The sequence below is a fragment of the Zootoca vivipara genome, chromosome 5 (assembly GCF_965207765.1).
Source record: "Zootoca vivipara chromosome 5, rZooViv2.hap1.1, whole genome shotgun sequence".
Taxonomy (NCBI): Eukaryota; Metazoa; Chordata; class Lepidosauria; order Squamata; family Lacertidae; genus Zootoca; species Zootoca vivipara.
The window spans coordinates 12187237-12210000 of record NC_142588.1 but is presented as its reverse complement, the minus strand read 5'-3'; the positions used below and the strand labels follow the sequence as shown (position 1 = coordinate 12210000).

At 44.0% G+C, this 22764-nt stretch overlaps 1 protein-coding gene across 2 annotated transcripts in view; it reads right to left on the bottom strand.

Moving 5' to 3' along the window:
- Positions 1 to 2293: 2293 nt before the first annotated feature.
- Positions 2294 to 22764, bottom strand: part of PIK3AP1 (phosphoinositide-3-kinase adaptor protein 1) — a 43663-nt gene continuing 23192 nt past the window's right edge. For both annotated transcript variants that reach the window (XM_035138125.3, XM_088669459.1), the window contains exons 7-17: positions 21711 to 21907; positions 19957 to 20149; positions 16663 to 16743; positions 15312 to 15494; positions 13013 to 13078; positions 12198 to 12403; positions 10869 to 10941; positions 9131 to 9286; positions 7837 to 7907; positions 6336 to 6439; positions 2294 to 3217 (exon numbers count right to left, since the gene is read on the bottom strand). In XM_035138125.3, the coding sequence (XP_034994016.1) occupies positions 3148 to 3217; positions 6336 to 6439; positions 7837 to 7907; positions 9131 to 9286; positions 10869 to 10941; positions 12198 to 12403; positions 13013 to 13078; positions 15312 to 15494; positions 16663 to 16743; positions 19957 to 20149; positions 21711 to 21907 (1400 nt within the window). In that variant the 3' untranslated portion in view covers positions 2294 to 3147. The remainder of the gene's footprint in view (positions 3218 to 6335; positions 6440 to 7836; positions 7908 to 9130; positions 9287 to 10868; positions 10942 to 12197; positions 12404 to 13012; positions 13079 to 15311; positions 15495 to 16662; positions 16744 to 19956; positions 20150 to 21710; positions 21908 to 22764) is intronic.

The following is a 22764-nucleotide window of genomic DNA, read 5'->3' as shown; positions in this document are numbered from 1 at the left end:
TATATAATCCAAGACAGGGGGGGAAAGTGAACTGTAGACTACTGTGTGGAAAGCGGTGGAAGTGTATCCCGCAGTGGATTCTTTAGCTGTATTCTTTGATGTATTTTCTTTTTTTCTTTTTTCTCTTCTTTATTTTCTTTTCTTTTTTCTTTATTTCTCTTTTATTGTTTTTATTTCTTTTTCTTTTTCTTTATGTTTATTATTCTATATTTCAATTCTTTAAAGTGTATATATTCTTTATTTCTTACTTCATATACAGTTATATTATTTACATTTATATTATTTATATGTATGTATTTGTAATGTAAATATTGTATGATTTTTTAAAATGTAATTTTATGATGTATAAATCATTGCTGAAATAAATAAATAAAATTTTTAAAAGAGTTATGCCCACGGACCTTATTCCCAACTTCTACACCTTGACCAGATATTCTGCATGCAAGAGAAAAGGCCTTCAATTCCCTTGCATACAGTTCTGCTGTCTGCTCTCCTCCTTCAGACACTGGAGACCTGTTTGCCAATTGCCATAGCAGGTGAGGGAGCAGTCCAGACCAGCACACTGCAGGCACAGGATCCAGGGGAACCTCGGTTGCGCTTGCTCCCACTATAGCATGTCAGGAAGAGTAAAAGGTGCTGACCCTAGACACCAGATGAAGAAAGCTCAGGAAATACTTCCACACAGCACAGAGGCACTTCCAGGCAATACAGTATTGTGACTCCCCCCCCCCAGGAGAATGCAAGCCCCCTTTTCCACTATGCACTGGAAGCAGTGTAGCTCTTGAAGCTACTAACTCTGCCTCCTTACTGGAGCTAACAAACATTGTATGGCTCTCCCTCCTGGCTTTACTCTTCACATTCCTGTGCTTCTGGGAAAACCCCAGTCAGCCACAGAACATTTCCTTGTTGGCTCAACAGACACCACACACACTGCTGATCATTCTCCCTCCTCCCTCTTACATGACTATAGCAAGTCAATCTATCAGTAACTGGAGCAGTAACACAGATAGCAAACACTGCGGGAAAGGCACGTATAACTAAGTCATACCCAGGAATGACCACTGGGAGGAGTGCAGAGAGAAGAAATGCCATGGTGTATCTGCATCAGCACAACTGGATGCCTCCACCTGCAACAAAACATGTCTCTCCTGTGTTGGTCTCTACAGCTACAGCAGGGGCTGTAATTCTCCCACTGTTTGACTTCACCTTCGAAGGCACACTCCTCCATTGTCTCCAGAGACAGACGGGTGCCAAGAACGTACTCGGGGCAAGCCCAGCAAAATCAATGGATTTAATTGATTCTGAATTGATTCTAGAATGTATTTTAATTAATTGACTATGTGATTTTATGTACACTCTGCTATTTTTACATGTTGCTAGCTGCTCTGAGCCCGGCTTTGACCAGGGAGGGAGGGATATAAATGAAAATTATTATTATTATTATTAAATGGCAGTACAAATATGGTGGCAGTAACAGCTGTGGTGCACTGCTTGAAGGCCACATCTTCTGCCTTCTCAGCTTCCCTGCAACATGTTGCCTCTACAACAGCCTCTTGGCAAACAGGAGGCGCTACTGCCTCCCACTCTAGTTCCCAATGTAGAAACCCACAGCAAAACCCCTTCCCAACGTTCCCTCCCTTGATCCTGATGTTGCTCTTCACTTAATCCTTCTTCCCCGGGGCGCCATTTTGTGGTTTGCCTCGGATGCTAAAATGTATTGGGCTGGCCCTGAGGATTGGCATTAGAGATGGAGTAGGCCATCTCTGGCTGTCTCCTAAAATCAAACCTAGAAGTTAAAAGAAAGGACCTCTTCCCAGTGTTCCTTTCTAGGCTAGCCAGGGATGATGGAGCCCACACTTTCCTTACAAGTGCACTGGGGGTCCTTAGCTAAGGCACATTAAGCACCCACCACTCTAAGCAGCCATACTTCGTTTCCTCTTCCATATGTATTTTCCTCCTGGAAATTTGCTATGCGAGATATTCTGCACAGTGGTGTTTTTTTGTGTGTGTGTTTTGTTGTTGTTGTTGTTAAACCTGATCTGAGGAGTTTGCTGCTGGAACAGACCCTGGAAAATAGTATCACCTGAGGTAGTCAGGTCAAAGGGCTGGGAAAATAAAGATCTGCCTGGTGCAAGATCTTAAGTCTTCTCTCACTTCTCCAGACGTGTTGTGCCTTCCCAGGGGTTTCTACACGACCGTTAATAATGCACATCTTAAACCTTTTTAACTCTGATCTGCTGCTTGCCTTCACAGGCTGCCTCAGAATAAAGAATTCAGACTGTAAAAAACTATGTTAAACATCTGTGCATAAACTTTATTCATATTCATAAATTATACAGAACCCAGGTTCCTTAACATCCACAGTTTGATGGGCGGCTTTTGGTAACATCATCACAGAATTAATACACACCAAGGCACATGGAACAAGATTCCACGGAGGTCCTGTGTTCTAAGGCACAGGACTTAAAGTGCAAAACAATGCTCAATGTTTCCCCGTTATCTGAAAAAGCTACTTTAGGCACCAAATTGGTAGTCTGAAATATAAAATCATCATAAAACCTGCCTGTGCAGATTTCGAAGGAATTACTCCATTGTGTACTGTGGCCAAGTTTCCACTGCAATGCGGGTGGGATTCAACAAAGCTTTACTCGAAGTACACCCATTGAAATTTATAAAAATGGCTGAGTTAGGTCCATTAATTACAGTGGGTCTACTCTGAGTAATACTTAGTTGAATACAGCCCTATGTCAACTCCGGTCTGCCTACCTGAAAGCACAGGGGACATTTACCTCATTTGTAGATAAACAGAAAAGGGTCCACTTGTAGGTATTCCATTTCCACGTTGAGGAATTTCTACCTTTGATCTGATGTGATTAAGAAGAATGAATCACATAATCCTGAAAAAGCTCAGTGTGTACTTTCCTCTGCTGCAACCAATTTGTTCTGAAAAGCCACAACTGCCAAGAGGACAGTCAAATTCTTGTCGTCGTCCCCCGCCCCACTTTGGTTTTTCAAAGAAATCTGTGCCAAAATTACTCATTTGACAGGGGCGGGGTGAGGAGAAAACCTGTGCTGGATCCTCAATATTATTAAAAGTCCACCTTAAGAATAAACACCATGCATTTTCGTATTCACCATCCTGAAGATTTAGCGCGGCATTTCACGACCTCTCGGAGGCACAGGGGGAGGAGGGCAGAAGTTGTCACTGCTAAAAGGCCTGCAGAAGAACATTTGAAAAGCAGAGCATAAGAATAGCTTTGGAATATTACACATGCTGAATTTCAAAAGCAAGGAAACAACAGAATGCCTTTGCAGTTTTTATGTGAATCACAACACAAAATTGAATCAGAAAAGCTATTATTAATATTCTTATCTAATGATGCCAGTCTACATCTATATATGTAAATAAAAATGTAAAAGGTCCCCGTTCATACACATCGAGCTGCCTCCAAAACCGCTTGACCAATTGCGTTGAAATTTTGACACAACGTTCCATTCCACTACGCGAATGTTTGTATAAACTTTGATTATATAGGTGTCATACCTGTCACAGGTAAAAACATGGTTTTGTGAAAAAATTGTGCCCTCCATTGGACGTCAAAGGAAGAGACGCCATATCCTTTTATGCAGCAATAGCACCATCTGTTGGACTTCAAAGGAACAGATCCTATAGAACAGTCTACCCCTCCACATTCTTTCCTCCCACTGGGAACCCCGCTGGGAACCCGGGAGGAGGAGAGGGAATCGGGATATAAAACTTGCACCCTTGCATTACCATAAACGTCCACAAGCACACACACACCCCACAAACCTACAGACACACAATACGTACCTCCCACGTCAGGACCCCTGACCGGCTCCATGTTTGAGTGAGTCCCCAACAGCAATGACACCCCCTCCTCCTCCTATGCCTCCTATCTCCCCGTCGAGGCCTCCTGCCCCAGCCACAACGATGGAGACCCTACCACAGAGCTGCTCTGGCAGCCACACGCTCGATCCCTCACCCACTCGGTCGCTCAGAGGGGACTTCGGGTTCTCCTGCGCAGGCGCATTCTCCGAGGTTCCCGGACACTGCGCCTACACAGGAGAACCCGAAGCCGCCTCCCACCGATTGACCAGTCCATCCCTACCTCCACCGGAATATGTTTGGAAGTGCGGAATGCTTTGTCTCCAAAGGCCCACGCTCGCCACAGGACGTGGGGGCCAACCTACAGGAGGCCGGGAGCAGCGCAGGGGGGAGGCCGGGACAGGAGGTCTCGACGACAAGGTAGGAGGAGGAGGGGAAGGGGGAGGGTGGGGGTGCCGGTCCTGCTGGAGACTCAGGGAAACATGGAGGGAGTCAGGGGAACGTCCACTTTCTGTTTTCATTCTTCTCAATTTCACAGACTTAGCCACAGCAACGCATGGCCGGGTACAGCTAGTTTATTTATAAAAATATTAATATTCTACTAGTCATATAAACTATCAGACCAGCTTACAACTGTTTTACATAAAGCCATGCAATTAAAACCATGTAAATGTTTATTTTTAATTGCCAGGAAAAAAAGCTTGGCAACAGGGGCTTAAAGGTTAAAACAGAAGGAGGCTGGATCGGTTTCTTGTTGCTGTCAAATGAGTCTTGCCAACTTAGAAGACAACCAATAACACTAATGATGATGATAATAATAGCAATAATAAAAAATTTCATTTATAACCCACCCTCCCCAGCCAAAGCCGGGCTCAGAGTGGCTAACATCTTGCAGATGATCTCAGTGATTCCACTGGGATGTAAGGGGTTAGGCAGTCCCCAAGGACCTAAGTTGTTCAGGGTATTGTAAATTAATACAAGGACCCTGAACCTGGGTCCGTAGTAGCTGAGTAGCCTGTTCAGATGCTTTAACCATGGTGTCACATGTTCTCAACCAGAAGCTCTCATCAGGAGTCAGGCTCATGTACCAGTTGGAGCTTCCAAATGCAGGTCCACATATTGCTGTAATGCAGCTTTCAAATATACCAATGCATGGGCCACAGTGGTCAGGCTCTCTCTGTCCAAGAACAGATGAAGCTGGCTCACCAGACAGAGCTGGTAAAATGCACTCTTAGGTTTTGGGCCTCTAATAACAGAGATGAATCCAGGACCAGGAGTAGCCCCAAGCTATACACTTTCTCCTTCAGAGGGAATGTGACCCCATTCAGAATGGGCAATTTGCCAGTCTCCCGGACATGGGAACTACCCACCCTAAGAACCTCTGTCTTCCCAGGATTCAAACAGTTTATTGGTCCTCATCCAATCCACCACTACATTCAGACACTGATCCTGAGCTTTCACCACCTCTCCCATTTAAGATGTTAGAGATAAATACAGCTATCTGTCATCAGTATACTGATAAATAATTTTATTATTTATACCCTGCCCTTCTGGCTATTTAACATATAAATGTTAAGTAAGGCTAGGGAGAGTATAGTACACTTTGAAACTACATAGCATACAACACTTTATAGAGTAACACAAGCAGTATTTGTGAAGCTACATGCATACATGTAGCTTCATTTCAAATGAAGCTACATGCATACATGTAGCTTCATTTCAAATTCCGATAAAACTAGAGGACTAGGTCAAAAGCTTTACAAAAAGAAGTGGTTCAAATATAAAACTGGCTTTTACCTCATTGTGCAATTCCAATAAAAGTGAAAGAAATACTGAAAGAGATCACCTTACAGCAGCTATTTATGACTTCCAACTCTTTTTATATCTGCACGCTATTTATATCAGCACACTAAATATTTTTACTGACTATACGGAAATGGCAAAACAACTGGCTTCCATGAGCCTTTTACATAAGTCGATTTAGAAGGTTACGATAATGTTTACGGTTGGCATGCATATTTATGGTATGACAAAGTGAAGGCCCACAGAGGCTTCAAAACGCATATAATTAGAAAATCTCTGTATAGTGTTTGGTCCAGGTATAAAGATTTGTTAGGAAGAAAAACACTTATGCCTAGAACTCCCTCCCATAACACCTTTGTATGATTATCTCTCCTACTTCCTTCAAATCTTTCCTCAAAAACCATCTTTCCCACAAAGCCTCTGGCAGGAACCCCTAGTGCCTATGCCTTATCACACCTCCGTCCGTATTAAGCATAAGCAGGTGTAACTGGAACAAAATAATAACTGCATAGTCTCTTGTCTATATCTGCCACCATCACATTTCGTCTTTCATTTCCCTGTGTCTATTTTAGATTGTAAGCCCCATGGGGCAGAGACCTGTCAAACCTGTTCCTCACGTAGACAGCTGTAGAAAGGTAATGATCATGATGATATTAATAACAGCCGCAGCAACAACAACAACAACCTGCTAGCAACTCGAGGGGGTATCCTTGGAGGTCTTGTAGATGGTCTGTCTGGTGGCTGGGTCCCGGGGTTGAAATTTCTCTTCACTTCTGGCATTTCATTATCCTACATAAAGATGTGGAAGTAAGCTTTTCCTGCAGCATTTTCTTGGAAATTACACAGCCACATTTATGTGGTTGTGTGTGTGTGTGTGTGTGTGTGTGTGTGTGTGTGTGTGTGTTTCCAAGCACAATTCAAAGTGTTGGTTCCGACCTAAACGCCCTCAGCCCAGTATACCTGTAAGAGCGTATCCACCCCCATCGTTCAGCCGGACACTGAGATCCAGCTCCAAGGGCCTTCTGGCAGTTCCCACACAGCAAGAAGTGAGGTTACAGGAAACCAGGCAGAGGGCCTTCTCAGCAGTTGCACCTGCCCTGTGGAACGCCCTCCCATCAAATGTCAAGGAGATAAACAACTTTCTGACTTTTAGAAGACATCTGAAGGCAGCCCTGTTTAGGGAAGTTTTAAATGTTTGATGTCTTACTGTGTTTTAATTTATTGGAAGCTGCCCAGAGTGGCTGGGGAAACCCAGTCAGATGGGTGGCAAAATAATAATAATAATAATAATAATAATAATAATAATAATAATAATAATACACATACATAATGTTTGCATTGCCTAGGACTATGCTAGATCTGCCTTCAGGCCTTCTTCTATGAATGAATCAGTGTGCTACACAGGAACACAGAACACTGCCTTAAACCAAGCCAGACTACAGCTCTATAATTAAGGACTTTGCAACTACCTCGTCATTGGAACTACTTCATTGATTTTGAAGTTTTATATAGTGCCTATGGATATGCAAAGCAATAGCACAGTAATATGAACAGATCAAATGGGGGGGGGGGAAACGACCCCTGTGGCCCTTAGTCCACTGGTTGATGGCAAAGGCCAGAGTGGGTTTCTCTTCAACTTTGCAGCCCCAGAGCTCCTGGCTTAGGAACAGTATATTACTTCAGGCAGGGTAGGGAGTATCATGGCCCCACACCCTGGTCCTTCTCCCTGTGGATCTGCTGGCACCAGACCCCATTTCCCATAATATTTTTCCTGGGAGGCAAGAGTGCAATTCTGCCAAAGCAGTCTTTTTATTTCTCAGTTCCCCTCAGAAACACACAGCGAAGCCTTCCAATGTCACCACAGCATCAACAATTGTGGCTTGGTGCCTCAAATTAACTCTTCCCACTACTCCTTTATCAAGTTCTATGCCAGGGTTGGGGGTCACCTGTGGCCCTGCAGGTATGGTTGTTGGGCTCCAACTCCTATCAGCCCCAGCCAGATTGCCCAATGGGCAGGGATTATGGGAGTTGTAGTCCCAACGCCTCATCACTGCTCTATGCGGCCTGTTTGTTTGTCCACAAATAGGCTACTGCTTGTACACTGAAACATGCATTTCTGTAGCTTTAGTGAGGGATCAGGCCACAGCAGTTTGCTAAGAGAGAAACTTTGCAGTGAGAAGTGTTACCTCGTTGTCGCCATCCATCCCACTGCTGGCACTCAGTATACTTCGTGTACTGGATCGGTTGCTTGAACTACCTGGTTAGATGAGGAAACAAGGCCAGTTAGGGATTCTGAAGCATTTCATAAAGTGTCCACACATTCAGATTTTCTTGTGAGGAACCACCTTCCTGTAGAATAGTGGGTAAGAAGGATGAAGTCACAGCTCTCAAAACAACCAGCTCTTTATTCCAGCTCTGAGTCCAGACTGAACAGTAGCTTAGCCAACTGGCTTATATAGTACTCAGTAACTTGCAACAGTAACAAACTTCCCCTAGCTACCCAATCCGTGAACAGCACTCTCAATCCTTCATTTGCATGTTGTGGACCTGAGTGAGAACTGCAGCCACAGTGGGCAGGGTAAGAACTGCAGCCATGGTGGCCAGAAGGAGTACTGCAGTTAACTTAATACATAACACTTCCAATCCTTTCCCCTGGCCCTGAAACCACCATTCTGCTTATTCCTATAGTTACTGAATTAGGGAAGGGCTCAGTATTAAATTATTTCTTCTTACCTCTCGATTTCTTTTTCATTTTGTGTCATGTGTCTGTTAGATTGTGAACCTTTAGGCAGGGACTGCCTTATCTTTCAATATGTGTACAGTGCTTAGAAAATGGCATGTCCTGAGAAATAGGCTTTACAGTATACATGTTTATCTTACACAGGCTTCCTCAAACTCGGCCCTCCAGATGTTTTTGGCCTACAACTCTCATGACCCCTAGCTAGCAGTACCAGTGGTCAGGGATGATGGAAATTGTAGTCTCAAAACATCTGGAGGGCCGAGTTTAAGGAAGCCTGATCTTATAGGTAAATGGATTGAAGAGGGGAGGCTTTTCCCACTCCCCCCCCCCCCCGGGACAGCATCAAGGAGGTGTGGAATTCTGACCAGAAAATTAAATTACTGTTAAATTAAAAGCTGTTAAATTAAACTAAATTATTGCTATTGGATGAAACTGCAGCATGATGACACTCTTACACTTTTGCCAATCAGCAAAGGGAAAACAAGGAAGTAAAACATGTTTTATGTTTGGTTATCTGAATCTGTGGTGTGTATAGTGAGGTTTGGGTACTAGTTCCTCATGTTTAGATAAGTGAATTTTCATATAGGAAACGTTTATAAAGCGTATAAACAGACTGGGCAGTGCGGGTAATATAGAGCATGGGCTGGGAAAGCAACAATTGCTAAGTGCTCCATCCTTAACGACTAGAAATAAAAAACATCCTCATCTCTCCCTAGATGGTTTCCTGGCTGCTTACTTACTAGTAGTACTTGAGGCGCTTTCTGTTTTCCAGTCCCCTCGCCTGATTTCTTTAATTGGTTGGTAGAGATTTTTCCGAGGACTAGATTCGTAAATGCTACACTCTGGTTTCTTGGGGATGTTCTGGGAATGGCCAACAGGGACAGTGATTTCCAAATCTAGGAAGAAAAAGTCGGGAGTCAAGGCAAGGCAACTTATTATTACTATTAAAACACATTCATTCAAAAAATTACACTTCAGCTTTGTCCCTTTGGCAGTGGGCAAAACTTTTTCAAATTGGAAGTTACACCTCGTTGCTCATCTAGTACGTTCCTTGGCATCCGCAGCTAAAATTCTGATTCTGCCCCAAACAAGGTAATCCCTCCTGCACTTTGGAAATCTGTGCATAGGGCTGCTTGGATTTTCCATTGGGAGCCATTGATGTCTCTTTTCCACCTCACCTATTCTGTGCAAGTAAAGGCTCCCTGGATGGTTAAGTCTAGTCAAAGGGGTGCTGCGCTCATCTTGCTTTCAGGGCAAGGGAGCTGGTGTTTGTGAACAGCTTTCTGGATCATGTGGCCAGCATGACTTAACTGCTTCTGGCACAATGGAACACCATGACGGAAACCAGAGCACACGGGAACGCCGTTTACCTTCCCACCGCAGTGGTACCTATTTATCTACTTGCACTGGAGTGCTTTTGAACTGCTAGGTTGGCAGAAGCTGGGACAGAGCAACAGGAGCTCACCCCGTTGCACAGATTCGAACCGTGGACCTTCCGATCAGCAAGCCCAAGAGGCTCAGTGGTTTAGACCACAGCGCCACCCACATCCCCTTCAGTAATACAACTGGCAAAATTGGCATCTAGTAGGCACAGCTCTGTAGTTACAATAGCCACCGCTGCACCAGTCCAAACCATACTTTTCCCACTAGTGTCTTGCTATCATAAATGATGGCATATGATGAGCTACGACACCAGTGAAAAGAACATAATTTTAACCAGTTGCTATTTGGGCAGTCTTGGTATGCTTGTGCACATACAGCCTGAGATATTCCTGCCCTCTGTGTGTCAAATGACAGTAACCACTGAAGTAAGGTTATGTTTTGCCTCGAGTCTTTATCATAGTCTTTTTATCCGTGATCTTGTTTGTGTCCCAGGACTTTCACAAAAATGTATACATCAACTTAGAATTTCTGGGAGTTGTTTAGCCTTCTGAAATGTAAAGACTGTACTAAAGTAACAAAAAATGAGTTATTGAGAGAATCCCCGTTTACCAGTGATGGTTTCAGGTTTGCTCCCGCATTTGAGGCTCTTCAGATTGCTGGGGGCTGTTTTGCTTTTGCCTCAAAAGCCTTTGTCTTACAATCAGACCAAAGTCAAGAGAGGTTAGAAAACCAACTAGAACTAGGCCATTACAACAGAGTGTACCATGGGCCAACTAAATAAATGCACAAGTGGAACTACTTCTGCTTTTGCAATGCAACTTCCCCCTGCCCTTGTGTGCGTTCCATAATGTCCCCAAATCTGCTATGGAGGGTTGGGAAAAACCCCTAAGAGATTTAGGCAGAGCACAGGGGGAGGAGAGGGGGGAAATGCCCTGCTGTGCAAGAGGAAGTTGTTCCGCTCATGCAAAGTAGCACTTAGCAAAACGTTGCATACAACCCCTTAGCTCCACCACACTTGGCTACAGACCAGAAGGAGTGGGAGACGTCCAACTGCTGCAGTTTTCAGCATGGTCACCAATTAGTCAAGCCCTTTACCTGCATGTTTACCAGCCTTTTGCTTCTCAATTTGCCGGCGAGTGATGCTGTCACGTAATCTTTTCAGGTTTTCCTGGAAACACAAAATGTTATTTTCAAGGATCTGAACAAACATGCACAACTATTCATAATGGTTTGCAAAACTGACAAGATCTAACTGAATGCAAGGTAGATAATCCCATTTCTTCTCATAATACGTGGGCCTCACTGTGTAAGATTTTAGGAAAGAGATTCTAGTGATCATGAAGCAAGATTTAACTAATTATCAGCAATTCTCCACAGCCTCCAGCCCATGGTGTTCTGCTCTTATAAACTGATTGCCCTGTCCATGCACCTTTTTGTGAGTCCTCCTAGCTATGACTCCATAGGTTCTGAAGGTATTTCAGGAGGGAACGCAGGAAATACTTGTGTAGCTGATGAAGTCTGACCAATGTTCAACACACAATCAATAGTAAAGTGAGTTTTGCAGCAATTTGGTGTGGTTAACCAATATTGTGTTACATACTCCAAATATTCCCCCTTTCCAACCATTTACGGTACGTTTATTAGCAAAGACTCCAGTATGGGCACAAAGGCTGGCTTCTCTCTTAGCCTGTAGCTATTTGCATATTTTTAAAAATAAGACCACCCATCAGAGTGACTTCAAAGGCAAGGCCACAGTACAGCTGGGTACTATGGGTTTGTTTGTACAAAGGAGATGTTGGGGATGGTTGGGGATGATGACATTTTCAAGGGCTTGAAATGCAGGCTCCCTCCTTGCAGACTAGTCAGCTCCAATGCAAGTTGGACAATGTCCCCTTTGAGCTTGCTGTGACTTTAATTGGGGCTCCTGCCCCACATACCACATTTGCAACTGAAGCAGCAGAGCAGAAGCCCTCGGCTGTGAAGAGCTGTCATCCATTTGACAGGGGAGGGACAGGGAGGGGAAATCTACTAACTGGACTCTGCCAGCATTCCTTGCAAATCCCCTCAGGTTCTTGTGAGGAATGCTCGCAAAACTCAAGATGGTTTTCTGAGGTGGAGAGGGTCCGCCCATCCCTAGATATTGTTCTCATTGTCCTTTTTGTTAAAAGACACATTTGGGAATACTAAGACGTTTTAGCTTCCAGCTCCTACAAGCTGAAACCACTGCCCACTTGCTCTGCATTCTAAATTCCACTATGCCAACTTATGGAAAGGCGCAGGAGAGAAAACAGCAGCTTTTTACCTTTCCCAGCAATGACAACAGAAAAACAAAGAAAGAATAATGTGTGGTATGTGGTAGGGTAGACTCGGTAACGATGTTGCTTTTTATATATCCCAGTGAAAAGCACTTTTTGACTTACACACCTGCTGAAAGCGAAATGATTCTGACCGCTTCTTCTGATTAAGCTGCCACTCCTTGAAACAAAGGACAGCTTCATCTACAGTGAGCATCCCCAGTTTCACTTGCTCCTGTAAAGTGATCAGTTGCCTTTGGCCTGGGGTTTTCATCCCAGCAAATGGGTCATATATACTGGTTTGAGGCTGAGCCTTTGGAACTCTGTCTGCTTGCTCTGGAATGGAAACAAAGGAAACACTTGGAAAACATCATTAAAAAAACAAAACAAAAACACTGCTAGATGTGTCATGTGGTTCAGTTCAGGGACGGTGTTTGAAAAGGTCTGAGGGGCTGCCGACTCTGCAGGCAAGGGGTGACATAACTGGGCTTGTGAGGCTGTTCCCCCACAGGAGAGCCGCAGATAGAATGTAGTTGGTCAAGGGCAGGCATAGGCAAACCTGGCCCTCCAGATGTTTTGGTACTTCAATTCTCATCATCCCTGACCACTGGTCCTGTTAGCTAGGGATCATGGGAGTTATAGTCCCAAAACATCTGGAGGGCCGAGTTTGGCTATGCCTGGTCAAGGGAGCCATGGACTCAAAAAGGTTGAAAACTTCTGTTTTAAAAAGTATATATTAAGGGAACACCTAGAGCACATCATTGCTTTTCTAATCCAAATGCTTTTGCTACTCCCAGCCCACTCACTTCTCTTACTTATTCCACTACAGCAATTTGCACAGCTCATCTATACTTAATATGGTGAATGGTATTAACCATGAATGGAAGTCATACCCAAGAATTAGCCTCTCGGGCAATGGGAAGAGTCGCTATAACTCCAACTTACCTTTCCTAATATTGCCTGTAGACACGTAGAGGTTCCCTGGTTTCTCCTGGTGCTTTCCTGCAAAAACTAAACAGTCGCAAGCTATTTAAGGCATGAGACAATACGGCAGATCCAGACCAAACTTCAGTCAATAGGAGAAACCCCATTCTAAGCAAAAACAACAACAACAAACCCTAAACTCTTGAGTTAGCTGATCTGCAGATCAGTGTGGGAATTAGCCAGCCAACTTCCATTGGTCTACAGACAACACAGAAAGATAGATGCTGTACTCATCACCGTTGCCATGTGTTGCCAACACTGACGTCATCATCATCATCACCACCACCACCATCATAATTTATTATTTATACCCCGCCCATCCGGCTGGGTTTCCCCAGCCACTTTGGGCGGCTTCCAACAGAAAAATAAACTACAATAATCTATTAAACTTTAAAAGCCTCCCTAAACAGGGCTGCCTTCAGATGTCTTCTAAAAATCTGGTAGTTGTTTTTCTCTTTGACATCTGATGGGAGGGTGTTCCACAGGGCGGGCGCCACTACCGAGAAGGCCCTCTGCCTGGTTCCCTGTAAAGAATACTCATTGCAGTCTATGAAAATCTGAATGACAGAGCATACTGAAGACGGATATGTTTAAAGGAAAAGGAATGGGATGGGATGCACCCAGCGGCGTAGCTAGCCGCCTGGCTGCCCGGGGCGGCAAACCCGAAGGCACCCCGCCAGGGGGCGGGGTGTCCATCACGCCATGCGGCGCGCGTCATGATGCACACGGCGCATGCATACACAGGAGGCATGCGACACGGCAACACGGCAAACCCCGCGAGCAAGCCGCGGAGTGAGGCGGTCTTGGTTGCACCGGCGCTTCTCCTCCATGGCAGCGGCCATCGGAGGTGGACAGCCCCATCTAGCCTGCTGCTCGGGGCTGCGCCCCCCCCCCATTACTACGCCACTGGATGCACCAGCATTGTGTTTTGTGATTTGCATATTCTAGAAGCAGATTTAAAAAGATTTAAAAATAATAATCAAAGGTTCCACATGAAAGAAGGTCATATTAGAAAGAAACGTAACTCCTGCCGTTGCTACTTGCTTCTCATTTTAGGGTGGTGCTATCTTACATTTCTATGGGGAGTTCTGATTTCTGGCCAGGGAACATTTCACAATTTAATTTGTGTTTGTTTGTTTGAGAATAAAATAATAATAATCTGTAAACTGGACTATAAAATAGGATTTACATATTCTGAATAACTGAATGCATGAATGGCTTCTCCAATGAGAACGCAGAAATCACCTAGCAAGACAATGAGAAGATAGTTCTAGAGTAGGGTTGCCAGAGGCAAAAATCCAGACACAAAAAGCTTTTCAGCATTTTTTTGGGCAATCACCCAATAGCCCCTCCTCCTCCACCACCAAACCTGGGCCGCCCACACCAGAGCCAGAGTTTGAACCAGAGCCGCCTGTGCACAATTTAAAAAAAAACAAACCCCAAATCCAGGGCATTTGCTTTAAAATGTATAATTCCCTCTGGATGAGCACGTAGGACCCCCCAAAGGAGCATGTCCGGGAATTCCTGGACGTATGGCAACCCTATTCCAGAGGAGAGCCTGGACCAGCACTTCAAATGCTGTTTCTGCTGTTCAAACACTGCTTCTAACTGGCTTTGGTAAATCTCACAAGACAAGATCTGGAAATCTCAAATAGATAAAAAGGAACTAGGTTCGCACAACCAGATTTGCCTTATTTTTTTCCCCCAATTCACAAAAATGGGCTTGTTGTAGACTGGGCCACCCCCTCAAGCCCCAGCAAGTGTGTCTTCATTCCTCCCACGCTTGGGCCCTGGCACATGGAGGTTCCAGATCATATAAACAGGTTTGTTCTCTCCATGAGTTCCTCCCGGCAGTGAACCCAACTGGGGCCTTGAACATTCCTGGAGGCGGTCATATGTTGGCTGTTAGTTGAATGGACAGGCTGAAATAATGGGAGCTCACTTCTGTTTCCCTTTTATTTTCACCCCTTTGGTATTTGGCAAATATGTTGTTGGGACCCGGAAGACTAGACAAAACCTCTTTTAAAAAATGAGAGGCATAATACTTTGAACTCAACTATAAGCATACAAACTGAGTTTACCCATCCTAGGCTGTATAGCCTACAGCAAAGATGGAGAACCTGCTCTGCAACTCCCATCATGGATGACCACTGACTGAGCATGATGGGAGTTGACGTCCAACAACATATGGGGGACCCCCTCGCTACACGCTACAGGCTTTTGCAAAACGACGTCGAGATAATTCTGGTTCCTCGGTCACCTTTATAGATGTATGATTCTTTGTCCTGTGGTTTAGTGGAGGGATCAGGTCTCGGAACAGGGACAGGCGGTCTATTGACCATTTCCTGAGGAAAACTGTCCTGTTCCACCGCGTGATAGAGTACTTCATCTTCACAATCATGGTATATATCCTCTTTCGTTTCTGATACATCCATGCTCACACCTAGAAAACAAACCCATAATAAGAAAGGGGAAAACTCACGCAGAGTGGAACAACTGTGTGCATTTAAGTTTTACATAACTTGTAGAGGGGGGGGGAGAGAGCTTTTATATATCTTACCAGCTGTACCCAGCCACGCGTTGCTGTGGGTCATCTCTGTGACTCCACCCCACCCCACCCCACCCCGTCCCGACCCATGACCCATCCCAACCTGTCCTGCCCCCACCCCCAATCCAGGCGAGACTCCACCTCCACTCAGCCCAGTCTGCTGTTTTGCTCTCCCCTGCAAACCGGAGCTGAGCTGTTTTGGAGAGGGAAGATTTTCTAGCTGCAGTACCAGTGGCGTCGCCGCTAGAGGGCGATGTTTTGTAACCTCTCATGTTCCTGTTTTTCTGTTTTTTTAAAAAAACCTATGTTTTTACCTGTGATAGGTGTGACATCTGTATAATCCAAGTTTATACAAACAATCGGCTATTCGCATGTGACGTTGTGTCCAAATTTCAATGCAATTGGTCAAGCAGTTTCGGTGAAAAGTGGAATATAACCAACATGGACAGCTTACATATTTTTTATATATAGAAAGATGTTAGTCTGAATATTTTTGTTTCGTTGGCTATGGTGTCACTGAGGGAATATCTAATATTGGACCCGCTGTATCTGAACATATTTACCACTGCATCACTCTGAACTAAAGCAAAGGATTGCCATAGTGTGTCATTTGAACCCAGGTTTGTGGATAAGCTGTCTCCACGATAATGATGAGCTTTTGACCAAGAACAAGCCTTGGCTACAGCTCGCAGTTAGTGACAAGATTTGTTGTTGTTAATAAAATTTGTATAACCTCCTTCATCTGAAGATCCCAGGGCAGTTCACAACATAAAAATACAAAATATGAATACAAAATACATTATAAAATGAAAACTAAACTAAACAATAACCCCCTCCCACAAACATATTTAAAAGGCCACAGAATGTTAATCAGCCAAAGGCCTGGTTGAAGAGAATTGTTCTCGCCTGGCACCTAAAGACATGCAATGAAGGTGTTAGGCGGGCCTTCCTGGGGAGAGCCTTCCACAAACTGGGAGCTATTGCAGAAAAGGCTCTCTTTCATATTGCTACCGTCCAGATCTCTTCATATTAACTTTGAGCCTTCCTCTCTGCATATGCTTACCTTCTAAGAACTTGCGCATCATATAGGCCTTTGTTGTCCGTGCAGAGGAGCTGCTAGTCTCCGACTGAAGCATTTCTACATCTGAAAAACAATGAAAAAACATAATCTACTGGATTCTTTGAAAAGCTTCTCTCATCAGCATCTAAGAACAACTGAGATATGACTCCCATTGAAAGCTGCTGAAAGGGGAAAGCTGCTCGAAAGGCTCCACGGCGCTGCAAAGTAAGGCTGAAATGGGTGAAACTGGCTTGTCCACCCCCCATGTGAACGAACCCACTCGCACGGGGAATTCCTGTAGCGGCACCGCAGCTCTTGATTTTGTTTTGGATGGGGTAGTACTTCCATCTGGGAAAAGCCAGGTTTGCAGTATGAGGGTTCTCCTGCATTCAGTGTTGCATCAGGATGCTGAGATAGTGGCTGTGCACAACTTAGGCTGCTCAGCTGTGCATGTTGCTGAAAAGTCAGGTCTTGCTATGACAGCACATGCCCTAGTGAGACCCAGAGCCAGATTGGATTATTATTGCATGGGGCTACTTGTGAAGAGTCTTTTGAAACTCCCACTGGTCCAGGGTGTGGCAGCAAGAGACTCGGTCAGCACTGCCCACTCTCGAGGGATATTAATTTAATTAATAAATAGGTAACAAATTTGCCCATGGGACCACCATATTACACTCATCCTGCAATAGCTGCACTGATTACCAGTCTGTTTCCAAGCACAGTTAAAAGTGTCGGTGATAACCTTTGAAGTCCCAAATGGCCTAAGATCCCTAAGATCTGGTAGCAAAGCCCTTCTCTGTGTCCCACCAATGATGGAGGTGCAGTTGGATAGGAAGGACTTTCTTGATGGCTGCACCCAGACTGTAGATAACCTTGCCCTACTAGGTTTATCTGGCCCACTCCCTTGCCATTTCCGGTGAAAATGTGCTGAGCCTGTCTTGATATTGCTGTTTTATCCTGGAACGTAGTACTTTGACTGCTGCAAGCCGCTCTCAGTAATGCAAATAAATAAATAATCCAGTGGCAAGGTGAGTCAGTTCCTCATGCCTACCAAAAAAAAAAAAACATCCAGAGGTCGCGATCTGAAAATTCTTTGTTCTGTTGTGTGCATTTGGACTTGAAACAATGTTAGAACATTCTGTGTTTGACCTCCTTGCATGGTACCCTGCCATGTTATGTACATCCGGACCCAGTTTATTTACTGATCTTTGCAATACACTTCCTTTCAATCTGAGTAATTTACCAGTCCAAGAGAAGCTGTTAATTGACACTGGCTTTGTTCAGATCTTTTTTGTTTCTTTGCTTTTTTGGATAATGCTTTCAATGTATTTTTCATGGTACAGAAGATACATTTTGAGAAAACAATTGTTACAACAGTAAACAACAATTAACTTGTTCTGATAAATTGCTTTGTCTAGATCTTGATCAGGGATAGAGCTAGGGGGAAGGAGACGTTTCATTCTACTTACAGCAATACATGGTGGCAGCCATGACTGACTCTTTAGTCTGTCCTTTAATATCTTAATTTAGCTTAGTGGATAAGAAGTCCAAGTTCGATTTATTAAGCTCATGTAAATTGAAGGAATTCTGATTCTCCATAGGAATGGCTTGTTAAATCATGGAAATGTATATGAATTCTGTAGGTGATTCTGAACAATTTGTGGAATACCCTGTTTCTCCAAAAATAAGACGTAGCCATAAAATAAGCTGTGGCAGGATTTTTAAGTATTCAAGGAATATAACCCATACCCTGAAAATAAGACATAGTGATAGGCGCAGCAGCAATGCCGGCCGCGGCAGCAGGAGGAGGGAAAAAATAAGACATCCCCTGAAAATAAGCCATAGTGTGGTTTTTTGAGGAAAAATAAATATAAGACGGTGTCTTATTTTTGGAGAAACACGGTAGATACATTGATTATTATAGATAGGTTGATACTAACTCTAAAGCCAGACACATCTCCAACATTCTCTAATTCAGGAGTGGCCAATGTGATGCTGTAAGACTATAGCTGTTCTGAAAGCATCCCAAACAAATAAGAAACTGCCAGTGTCTGCTTTTAGTTAAAATAATATATAAAGCCCTCACTGGTTCATGGCATTACAGCTATATCTTTTAAAAGAATGCTGTTCAATTTCCAACATTCATATTAGGATTCCAGCCATGCCCTTAGCAACACCCATGAGCAATCAGATCATATCTCTGGGACAATAATGGAACCTTGCGTTTATGAGATCAGGGAAACGGATTCCAGAATTAGATCAATCCTTTTGGAAATTAGAATAAGATGCACACTTGCTTATCTTTCCACATACATGCCACTTACGGCTCTCCAGGTGTCATTTAAGTTGATCTCTGGCTACACCTATTTAGCAACCTGCCTCAGTAACATCAGGGCTGGCCCAAGACATTTTGCTGCCTGAGGCAAAGGACAAGAAGGCACCTTGTCCCCTTTGGAAGAGGCAGTTAAGAGAAATAAACAAGAGGACCAAGAGATTAAAAGGGATCAAGAAAGAATGAAAACACAGGAACTCAAGAGAATATACTCGATAATATTGCACTTCTGGAATTAAAACAAAAACGCTATGTCTGAGAGGCATTCCGGAGCATCAGAATGAAGAAATCAGAGTCTTAATCATCGAACATCAATCTAAACTCTTGAAGATGGAGGAGGAAGAACTGAATAAAGAGATAGATAAAGTTTTCAGAGTAAAGTCTCCATATGCCAAAGCTAAAAAACTGCCACGGGACTGTTTGGTGATATTTAATACAAGAAGCATCAGAGACTACATTCTCCAAGCCCATTTCCAAAAATCACTACAAATAGAAGAACAAAGAATTATCATCTTAAAGGAGATCTCCAGAAGGCTATTAAAAAAAAGGGACTAACTACAGATTCTTCATGGAAGATAAAAGTGTTCCATTCCACTGGGAATACCGTTCAACTATAAGGGTAAAGAAACACAAAGATGTGTCGAGCCTATGTCTCAATTGCCTAACGGTAGGGTCGCAAGCTTATTTCTGATGTTCTTTTGTAGTATGTAATCTAAAACTATGAAGCCCCCTAATCAAAAAACTTTGAGGTCTTGGAAGTTTGAATTTGTTCCTAAGATTATAGTCACTTCTCTGTCAGAGATGAGCTATGGGCAACAGCCTGAGATGAGCCAAGAAAATAGAAAGCTGTCAGACCAGAGGGCAAACCGGGGGGCATTTTGACTCAGCGCTACTTTACGGATGCTGTTTTCTTACAGCGTCTATATAAACGTGGAGCTTAAGACCAAGAGGAAGACTATACATACACAAGTCCTCTGTAGTAGCACCAGGAACCAAACCAGCCATGGATTCATAGAGCTCCTCATCACAGCCAGGGTTCAGAGAGCATTTCATCAGCAGGTCACTGGAAAGGTGAGCCATGGACTCATAAACAGAATCATCTTCCTCGCCCTGCATCAGCTGTTCCTTTATGTGGCTTTTCAGCAAGTCTGCTGTCTCCTAGAAGAAAGAAAATAAACAGACCCATTGAGGCAGTGGTGGTGCTGAATGCCATTGAATCAATCTAAGAGCATGCCCCCATGTAACCAATCCAAAACATGACCCCTCCTACCACACTTGAGTCTTTATATGCAGTGGAGCTGTCACGGCAGGGCAGAACTTTGGGGTAGAAGTCAGCAGAATGAGCAGAAAGACCACCATACAGGGGAGCAGGCTAGTCTTACTGCCTTTTGTTCACTAACTGCCCACAACATTTCGTTAACTCTTTTAAACGTTTAGAGGCAGGGCCCCTACACAATCATCAGCTAGCCACTTTCTGAAACACATACAAGGAAATTTACCCCTTTCCTTTGCAGTCACGCACCTCTAAACTTCATGAAATGGCAGGGTGGGTATCGTATCTTGATAAATCATTATTTTACTGCATTTCGCTTTCTGCACTTTCCACCCTCTAGGGCTGGTGTGCACATTTGCCCCGATTCCGTAAAAACCGCAATCCCTCCCCAGAGCATGGCTCTCTTTCCCACATTAAGGTTCCTCACTGCCCGTTATATGTGGAAAAGGGAAATGTCACAAGTGATGCTAAATCAGAAACTATCGTATCTATGCAGAGAATGACATTCAGAGAATGACATTCCTGCAAAAGGCCTAAGCCATACATTAAATCTTTAAAGCATTCCTGTCTCAGAAATTCCAGAAAAGCAGAGCAAAAAGGTGCTGTTACCTTTCACCTCTGCCACTGATCCAGAGAGACACCGACCTGCCTGTCTCCCACTGACAAATCCACACTGCTTCTGCATATGCTTTCTCTATCTACTTGAAGATCTGTTCAACATTGTTCACAGGTGTTATTTTTCCTCCTACAAACACTGAAGTGTGCCAATATCTCCAGGCCCTAATTCCACAAATATCATCTACCCTATCAATTACTCTAGATCAGGCATAGGCAAACACGGCCCTCCAGATGTTTTGGGACTACAACTCCCATCATCCCTAGCTAACAGGACCAGTGGTCAGGAATGATGGGAGTTGTAGTCCCAAAACATCCGGAGGGCCAAGTTTGCCTATGCCTGCTCTAGATTCTAAAGCAGTGTGTCCCCAAACTTGGGTCTCCAGCTGCTTTTGGACTACAATTCCCATCATCCCTGACCACTGGTCTTGCTAGCTAGAGATGATGGGAGTTGTAGCACCAAAAAAACAGCTCGAGACCCATGTTTGGGAAACACTGTTCTAGAGTAATTCGGAGAAGGGGGTGTTGGGAGTTCTCAGGATCTCTCCTTCAGGTTATTATTTTGCTGTCAGAAAGGAATCATCCATGTGACTTTAAGGAAAATGCATCTTCAACTTATGGAGAATAGGGGAAGGGGACCCACATTCAAATACTAGTACAGTATCACTTTCTGAAGGAATAAAACTGCAGCAATCGAATTCTTGCCACTGGAGTGCAGTTTCTATGTGAGACACCACCCTAAGCAGTGTGAAGATTCAGAGTCCCCGTACTGAGGTATCTCCTCTCCACCACCCTGACAACAGGTAACAGAAGGGCAACAACCCCTCTTACCACATATTCATCAATGAACTGCCGGAGATCTTTGAAGCCCTCATTCTCTGCAATGTTGTTGGGATAGTGACCATATTTGTTGGCAACGCTGTAAGCCTGTAGGGCTCCTGGGCAGGAAAGCAAGAGGGCAGTGAGGTTCTTTAGCCCATATTTAGCAGAAAAGTGCAGCAGAGTTGGCAGCTCTTCATCCCTCTGGCCTGAAAAGAAGGAAACAGGCATGCAAGGCGAGTTACTTTTTTTAAAGTTTTACTCATGGATGATAAATTCGCCAATTCTCAGCCATTATACTGTCTCGGAGCTAGTGTCATGCCCAAACCTCCGATTTCTCAAAAGTTTCCTTCCCAGGTGAAAGAAGCTTTTATTTTTCTACCCTAATTGCAAGGTGCATTAGAACCTTGGACCTTTTGGACCAGCAGCCCAGATCACTTTATGCAGTCACCCCATGGGCCAACTTTCACTGAGTGGTGCACACACCTGTTTATCATCTAACATCAAGGTGACATCAGGTGATGGACAGGAGGGTGATCCTGTTCACCTCAGCTGACCCGTAGGGGTTGAGGTGGGGATCTGCCTTCCTAGAGAAATAAGATTGGCTCCCTCCTTCTTGCCCTTCCACCCTGGTGAAAGCTTTCTTGTTCCAACAGGCCTTTGGGAACTGACTGTTTTAAAGGAAATAATTGGTGCTAGTATATTTTTATTGAAATGGGGTGTGGGTGCATACAGTCGTACCTTGGTTCTCGAACACCTTGTGACTCGAAAGTTTTGGCTCCCGAATGTGAGTGTTCCCGGAAGTGAGTGTTCCGGTTTGCAAACTTTTTTTGGAAGCTGAACTTCCAATGCGGCTTCTGCAGCTTCCAATTGAGTGCAGGAAGCTCCTGCAGCCAATTAGAAGCCGTACCTTGGTTTTAGAATGTTTTCAGAAGTTGAATGGACTTCCGGAATGGATTCCATTCGAGAACCAAGATACGACTCTATACTATTAGTGTTTAATTGTTTTTTCATGATTGCTTTCTTTTCTCTGTTTTTAGCTGTTTTTATTTTAGTTGCAAGCTGA